At 45.7% G+C, this 8,283-nt stretch overlaps 1 protein-coding gene across 1 annotated transcript in view; it reads right to left on the bottom strand.

Annotated features, from left to right (window-relative positions):
- ARPP21 (cAMP regulated phosphoprotein 21) overlaps positions 1 to 6,204 on the bottom strand; it is a 92,152-nt gene extending 85,948 nt beyond the window's left edge. Inside the window, exons 1-4 of the mRNA XM_087824877.1 lie at positions 5,936 to 6,204; positions 4,055 to 4,221; positions 3,163 to 3,204; positions 2,316 to 2,405 (exon numbers count right to left, since the gene is read on the bottom strand). Of these exons, the coding sequence (XP_087681003.1) occupies positions 2,316 to 2,405; positions 3,163 to 3,204; positions 4,055 to 4,183 (261 nt within the window). The 5' untranslated portion in view covers positions 4,184 to 4,221; positions 5,936 to 6,204. The remainder of the gene's footprint in view (positions 1 to 2,315; positions 2,406 to 3,162; positions 3,205 to 4,054; positions 4,222 to 5,935) is intronic.
- Between the last annotated feature and the right edge of the window lie 2,079 nt (positions 6,205 to 8,283).

Genomic DNA, 8,283 nt, shown 5'->3' on the forward strand with positions numbered 1-8,283 from the left:
GGGAAACTAAGGGTACCAGGCCATGAAAGTGGTCTCATTGCTTCTTCAAAACCAACTGAACCATCCAGCCTCCGTAAGTTTGAATCTAAAAATTAAAGAGGCTTGGCAATATAAATGTAAGAGCAGAGGCTAATGGGCATTATTTACCCAAAATGGACAAACTCATGCCATGTGTGGAACAAGACTATACTCAGAAAAATACCTATCTGTTCTATACAGAAATATACATTATGGTGTTGAAAGAACTCACAAAAGTGCTATAGAGTTGGTAAAAAACAATCTGTTATTTTTTAATATTTTTATTGATATGCTCCATAATAAAATACAAGTGTTAATAAATACATTGGTACAGGAAAAGTTTATGTCCAACAACAGTAAAAGAATGAATTCAAGTTGCAGTAATACACTGATAAAGAGTAAAACATTAGAAAAGCAAAACTCCTTTAAGGACAGACTGAACCATCCACTATGGGTCTGAGATCAAGTAATACAGGTAGCAAGAGTTTTTTCCACACAGGAAAATGAAGGCAGTTTTCCAAATACTGTGAATATACAAACATTGGGGAAGCGATACAATCCATACGCTGTGTACATCTGCCAGCGTTCTCTGGGATTCAGATCCCACCCTTTGTAAGTGCCAGTGGTAGCTACTGAAGGCATTGCAATAAGCTCAAAGGTCTGCTTCTTTCTCGTCTAAAGGGCTAGCTCGGCCACTTGCTTCCATGTGTGTCTGGGTCTTGTCTAGCAGCCCCTGCTCCCACCGCCCCTCAGCCAGTCCAAAGGGAAGCTCGCAAGCTCTAACTCTCTCCTAGGAAGCTGGTCTTGGTCACTGAGCTTACAACCAGCAGGAACAAAGCACCGTTTACATCTTATTGTATGGAGAAGCTTGGACTTAGGTCCAGGCCGGGCACTATGATACAGGTGATCTCTTAAAAAATGTCCTCCTGGTACCTTGCCAAATGGGATAAAAAAAATCAGATTATGTCTCTAAAGGCTGTCCTCCAATGCCCTGCCTTGGGGTAGGGGACAACTGGGGCCTTCCTTCCCCCCAGAGTCTGTCATTCTGCGGAGTTAACACGTAGCATGTGCAGAACATTGCAAGCCATCGATCGACATTGAATAATACAAGCCGTGATAGTCACATGATCCCCCTTTTCAATCTCCATTAAAAATAGAAGCACAAAGAAAATGCTGAAGAAAAGCCACACATTTCTCAGAACCCAAGGAAAAGAAAGCTTGTGGGTGAAATAGAGTGATGGCTACTGAGAGGCAGCCTGTCCATGCCCGACGACAGGAGTGGCATGTTGAGAAAATGCGGCCAGGGGAAAAACCCAAACTCTCAGGACAAAATCTCTAAGGGATTTATTTTTGGTCCTTTTAAAGTGAGTGCTCTCAGTGCTCTCTGGAACCATGAGGAGAATTTAGAGTATTTCAATTAAAGTACAAAGAGAAAAGCAAAACAAGACCAAACAAAAATAATGATATCTCAAATCAATTTTCCCTCTCCTGGGCTCAGATAAATCATTTTACTTTTGTCTTGACTGCTCTCAGCCTCTGATAAAATAAGGGAAATAGCAGCAGCAAGACCATTTTAATAAAAGCTAATATGATGCCTACAAGGCAAAGAAAAATAAATACGATGTGAAGTTTCCCATTTTTGTCACAAAAGGGTTTTGTTGGAGTTTGAATGTTTAGAGCCTAATAGTCTTGGTATAAGTTAGCAACAATAATTATAAGGATGTGCAGCGATATATGAATAATATTAACTTAAATTCACCATCAGCTCAGAATCATTTCTGAATAATTTTTCCGGTATTGAGACATCTCCACTAAAGGCCATAAAAGTGTTCCTCCAAAGCACAGTGCACCCTTTTCACTATGTCTAGAGTTTGATGGTAGCCAGGGGTTATGTTTCTTATAGGCAAATGCATTTGGGGGAGGTGAGAGGTAAGACCCTCCCATGAGGAAGGAGATGGGACACTTAGGTCTATATTTGGTTCAGTCTTATCAAGAGAGAGCCTTTGAGGAAATTCAGCACTACTGGGCTTACTTGTTTAAGTTTTAATCTAAATTCTTTTGAATTCCTTTCCATTTCCAGTTTTCAGAGGGTCTGGAAAAAAAACAAACGTAACACTCTGTGACAAACCGTGACACTAGTTTAAAACATCTCATAAGCAGGGGCTGAAGCCAGAAAACGATTTCTTTCTTCAATTATGTTTCTTCTGCCCCAAAACACTGTCTAATGCCAAACTAATGCCCATGCACACAGAGGTGGGTCCCATGCGTGCAAGTAACCATAGTAACAGGGGGTATACCTGATCCTGGAGACTCTCCCCTCCGGGCCTGGCTGCGGATTCTTCACAGACGGCAAGACTGCGAGTCAGTTTGCCTTTACCTGCTCCTGACTGGGAGGGGAAAGAAGAGGGGAGGAGAGAATAAAAAACAAACAGAAAACATTCTGGGGCAGTCAAATCAGGTCCACCTGCACGTGACAACCCCAAGCCAGGCCTTTCTACTGAGCTTCAGGCCAGCGCTCAGCGCCGTCTGTGTTGGCTCAAAGCATCAGAGCCCTGCGCCGACAGGGACAGAGTGAGGGGGTGGCATGGACGGGTTTAAGGAACACTTCCAGCGACCGATCGTGCCCGCCGCATTGGAAACGCACGAGGGATGAGTTGCTGCCATTTCATGAAGATGCCACAAGGAAAAGGCGACAGAAAATAATGTTTGGAAGCAACTTAACTGAGGATGGTTGAAAAAGATGATGAATGTGTCCTACATCCCAGCCCCTATTTACTTCCAGGCAGGGGCCCACTGGGAGACGACACCATTCACCCCAAATTTTACTGACAGTGAAAACAAAACAAGCAGCTGCTTGCTTTGTAAAGCACAGTGGAATCTGCACGCGTGAACATGGGATCGAGTGCGCACATTCGCAGCTTTGGGAGCCCTAAGTGCTCTCATGAAAAAGCATCCAGAGCCAGAGCGACAAAGGCAGGTAGACGAGGACATGAGCCCATGAAAAGCCGACAGCACCAGGACAGCCAAAATCGGCCACAGTATCTCCACACAGCCATCTGAGTTGCTGGCAAATCCTTTAACTCAGATGTAAAAGATGCAACTGATATCCTGATATCAGGTCTACAGAGAATCTCCAAACCCTACCTTTGACTTTCTTCTCTCTTGGTTCTGAGCTGCCAGCCGCCTCTGTATGTTAGAAATGAAATAAAGCAAAATAAAACGAACAAACAGTAAATGAACAATCGGGGGGGGGGGGGGGCGGGGTAGGGGGAGAGAATATGTGTCACTATAGTGGAGAAATCAACAGTAACAGCCACAAAGGTATTCTAAGTGCCCGGAGGACTTCTCCTCCCCTGGTTCCCCAAACTTTTGGCCACTGAACTTGCAGCTCTCTCTCCTTCAGCAGCTATTAGAGAAGAAAAGCCGACCTTGAAGGCTTTGGGCCATTGTGTGGTTATCTGCCTTTGCTCACTGTAAATAAAAAGTTAACACTTTTGTAGTTCCGTTCAAAGAAAATCCATACAAGCTATTTGCAAGTACAGTTGTTTTTCCTCTACTAAATCTTCTTTTCTCATAACTCATGATGCATTTAACTATGCCACTTCTTTAGTATTGTCAATCACCCTCAATCACTGCCAGTGCGCCCCTTGTATTTCTCTCTCTTTCTCTCTCTCTCTGTCTCTGGCTGGGAATTCCAGGGCTGGGGTTTGTTTGCTAATAAGAATCGAACCTCAGCTTGCCCATGAAGGTCGGCAGAGCGCATGTCTTTGATTTTTCCTAGTTTATCAGGAGCTGAGTCTTCCTCTTTCCACAGAATAGCAAAGCCATTTCAAAGGGCATTGTCCAGCATGATTTAGTCAGGGGGAAAAAAGTGACTAATAGTTGGGAAAGGAGAGGATTAGCTTTATGGATTCCCTGGTCATTCTACTAGTCAAACTCTTTTTTAAAAAAAGAGGAACACAAAGCTTCAGAGTAGTCTAAAAATGAAAAGAGGAAATGCACACAATGGTGGGAGACACGGGTCCCCCAGGCTTACCTGCAGTTCCAGCTTCTCCTCTTCATCCAGACTCTCCGACTTGACAATGCCATTCTCAGGAGTGGTCCTGTCCTGCTCGGTCCCGCCTTCCTCCACTATGGCCTGATTCAGGTCCCCTGGCTCAGACATCCTCTCAGACGCAAATTAAAATAGCAAGGTTTGGTGCCCTGCAAGGTCACAATGTCAGAAAACAAAGTTAGAGCCGAGCCGGGTAAAGTATTTACCATTATTTTCCAGATATTTAATTTCTCCTTTTATATGCAGATTCAAATGAGCAGCTCAGGCATCCCTGCCCACAAAATCACACCAAGTACCCACGGCAAAGAGAAGAGGCAGATTTGGTTGCCCCATCCATACCCCTACGAACACATACGCCTGTGAACACACCTGGCCATTACAACGGGTAAACAAATAAACAGACACACGTACTTGCACACGTCTAACCTTCCCGTGCCCAACTACAAAGTAGAAGCAAAGGAACAAGAGAGTATTTCTCCACCTCTTGCACAGATAGGACCCTGCGCTTCTGAGTCAGGAGGTGGTACTGGTGTTCTGCAGCGCCTTCAGGATGACTCAAAAATTATTTGCAAGTTTTAACCATAGACATACTTTTCTAGGTATAAGGAACACAGTGCACTCTAGGGGCAAAAATCAATTGAAGAGGTAAAATTCAGTATAAATGTAGGATCTAAATTGGGCAATAGACCTTTAAGGGCCAACACATTCAGGCTGCAAACTGACAGCGACTTGACTGGAAGCATGAGCCCCCTCCCCAGCTGGTGCTGCACAGATCCCGGGAAAGGGGGCTCCGGCAGCAGCTCCAAGGAAGCTATGGCACTGAAAGCCGCCGCCCCGGGCTCACGGTGGGCTACTGCACAGCCTCTAGAGGTGGCTTTTCAAAGTTCAAGCCCGTTTGTTTATTTACTTTTCTCCCTGACCCCTGACACTTCCCCTTCTGCCAGCGGTCAAAGGAGGCTCCTGAATACTTTAGCATTTACTTTCTCCTCGCTTTCTTTCTTTCTTTCTTTTTTTTTTTTTTAAGATGTGAGAAAAAAAGAAGGAAGGAAAGAGAGAAAAAGACATCATAGCCTAGGAAGTCAGTTTTTTGGTGTTTTTCCCCCACAAACATTCCCAAGCAATGACTGCTCTGTTCCCAGTTGTTACAGATGTAATTATTATTGGACAAATCAGTGTTTTGATATGTTTCCTTGGGAGTGTTTAATTACCATTTGCTAATTCAGTATCTTGGTTTCCAGCAGGATATAGGAAATATGAGAAAAAGCTAAAACACAGCAGCAATTTCTGTTGCAAATTTGCTAAGATCCACCATGACCGGCCGGATGGTATGTAATGGTATCTATAAAAACGCAGGCTCGTTTGGCAGAGGACTGTGGGAGTGAAAGGGGAAAGTTTTCCTAAAGAATGGTGGTTTGGGTCTGTGGGTGACTCGTGAGCAGTGCTTTTAGGATGGGGAGGTTTTTAGCTGTTTTCAGTGTATTGTGACAGATTTCTCTTCTTGCCGGGAAATTGGGTATGTATGTAATTAACAAAATAAAAAGTTCTGTTTCCCAGTGGCAAACAGCTTGTCTCTCAATGTACTGGGTAGGAGGAGGAGATGGGACTTCTGTGGCCCTAACTTTTTTCCCCCAGAGCATTTCAATAAAAAAAACCAAAAAACCCAACACAGATTGTGACCAGATTTAAAAAGGAAAGTGGAATGAGCACATGGAGTTTGATTTTACAATTGAGAAGCCAGCTGAGACCCTCATACAGATCCTGTCTGTGCTGTTTACATTTGATGAACTGCTCTATGCAAACAGGCACGCTTATGTAACAATAAAAAAAATACAGATGAGATGACAGCCAGGCGAGACTTTTTACCTTTTGTGCAGAATTCCTGTTGTGGGTCTCGGCGACTTAACTAGCGGCTTCTGTCGTCCTTCACCGGGAAAATCCACACAGGAGATCAGAGGCAACTGGAGTCCCATGTCCCCATTAACAGTTCGGAATGCCCATGTCCATGCGGTTCCCTTACACAGTTTGACACATTGTCAGCCTGAAAAAAGATGAAAAATCAATGAGAAGAACTGCACCAACCATGGCAGAGTGAAGGACAAAAGACAGAAGACTGGGCTTCTAACACTAATGACCAGCTTGCAGCGAGAGCCCGCTCACGGCCTGCTCCAGCCCCACCTGTCCCAAGCTGCCGGCTTCTCTCTAATGAAGGCTGCAGCCGGCTGTTCAAGTCAGAACGGCACCCACGCAAGGAGCTAAAATTAACAATTGCATTATGCACTGAAGATTACTCACTTCAATTTTAACCTTTTTTAGTGAAATCTCTCACTTTATAGTTAAAAAAAACACCACAAAAAAACCAACAAGCTTGTGTGTTTGCCTCAATGAGAACCCAGATCACCTGGTGAGCAAAAGTCTCGCCTCGTTTTTAAACCAAGGCCTTTGTCTTAATTGCATATTCGCGTGATACACCTTAATGTCGTTTCGGGGGCTCTTGCTTTATAAGAGTTACCCTAACAAAGCGGACGTGAAGATTCCAATTTAATGAGCCATTGGCTCCCGGGCGAAGGTAGAGGCGAGCTCACGGTGGCCTGGCTGAGAGAGCCCTTTCCTCTCCCTGGAGCCCTAACGCTCAGTGCACCGTGAGCACAGCCTCCCCGGACCCCTCCCTCCCCAGCAGGATTGCCCCGCCGGCGGGGCCTTCTGTTTGACAGCAAAGACCTGCTGCTGTCAGAGGGATCCGACAGATTTGCAAACTTTGAGCCTGCTGAAAACAATCCCCGCTCTAACGTGCACTTTCCTTTTCTCACCACTCCTACAGCAGCAGAGGCAAAGAGGCCTGAAAGCAAACGAGGGACGGGTCCCTAAGGACACTCGCCCAACCCAAGCTGCAGCCCCACTCCTGCTGGCCGGCTAAGCCCCGGGCGCGCACCCCTCTCCCAGCCCATAGCCATCTTTGAGGACAGTCAGGGCATCTCAGTCATGTCGTCTGAAGTTCAGAAACCCTCTCTGCCTCCCTCCCCCGCGCCCCCCCCCAGGTTTAAAAGAGCACAGCTGGTTCCTCGCCGGCTTTTGCCACGGCCACGGCTACGTTAGCGGCATATTGGGTTACAGCGCCATGTGCTGTGCGGGGGGAAAAACAACTTTTGAAAGTGCTTTCGCTTATGCACTCAGTCATTTCTAGCTTTATTCATGTTTTATTAAAACGGATAATTCGGCTTTGAAATATGTTTCTTTGGTTGTTAGAAATTATATAGCCTATTGAGAGATAAGCAAACACGCGTTTACGACAAAAATGAGTCGTGCATCAACAGTAATTCCAATCCTTCAATTTTGACCAGTTTCCCACAGCTCCTATGACTCACACTCAAATTAAACAGAAGTCGACACGGCTTAAAATGAGAATCTATTTAAGTAACCAGGCATTATCTAATATGTCTTAGAATAGGCACCAGCGATGGCTGGAATTACCAAATGCCTTCTGAATGGTTTCCTCTCCCAAGGGAAATGAGGCGTCGCCGGTCACCGCGACCCTTCTGCCTCCTTTCTCTGACCCTCGCATTTGGCCGGCGGCCTGCAACCCGACAGGTGAACGGCAGCGCCGCTCTCTGATCTAAACCGGCGGCGTTGTTCCGGTGCCAGTAGGTGGGTGCAAGATTTACTGCCCCCGAGACGGAGGAGCGGGGAGCGGACAGCCCGCAGCCGGCTGGGCGCAGCCACCGGGGCGCGCTCCGAAATAGCAGGAGCGGCCCGCGGCCTGAGTCAGTCACATCCACGCAGACGGAGGGTGCGGGCGTGTGGGCGGGAGCGGCGAGCATATGGATCACAAATATTTTTGTAGCTGCTTAAAATTGTTCTCTTTGCTAAGAAGGCAGTGCCAGGAAATCGACTACTCCAGCTCTCCGTTCGCCAAACTCACCCAACTCTTCCAGTGCCATTTCATCTTAATCTGCTCCAATTCCTCCCATTTTTACTAAGAAGCAAAGTGATTTTTAACAAATACCTTTAATCCAACATTTAGCTAATAGATGTCCTGGCCAGGTTTCAAGTGTTATAGTTAGAGGGGTGGAGGAAGAAAGGCGAGACTCTACAAAGGCACAAAATAAAAGTTACTGTAGTTCTTTCAATGGAGATATTGAAACCATAATTTAGAACAGCGATTTTCAACCCTCTTCATCTCATGGCACACACAAACTAATTACTAAAATTCTGCG

The sequence above is a fragment of the Miniopterus natalensis genome, chromosome 15 (genome assembly GCF_054644295.1).
Source record: "Miniopterus natalensis isolate mMinNat1 chromosome 15, mMinNat1.hap1, whole genome shotgun sequence".
NCBI classification, from domain to species: domain Eukaryota; kingdom Metazoa; phylum Chordata; class Mammalia; order Chiroptera; family Miniopteridae; genus Miniopterus; species Miniopterus natalensis.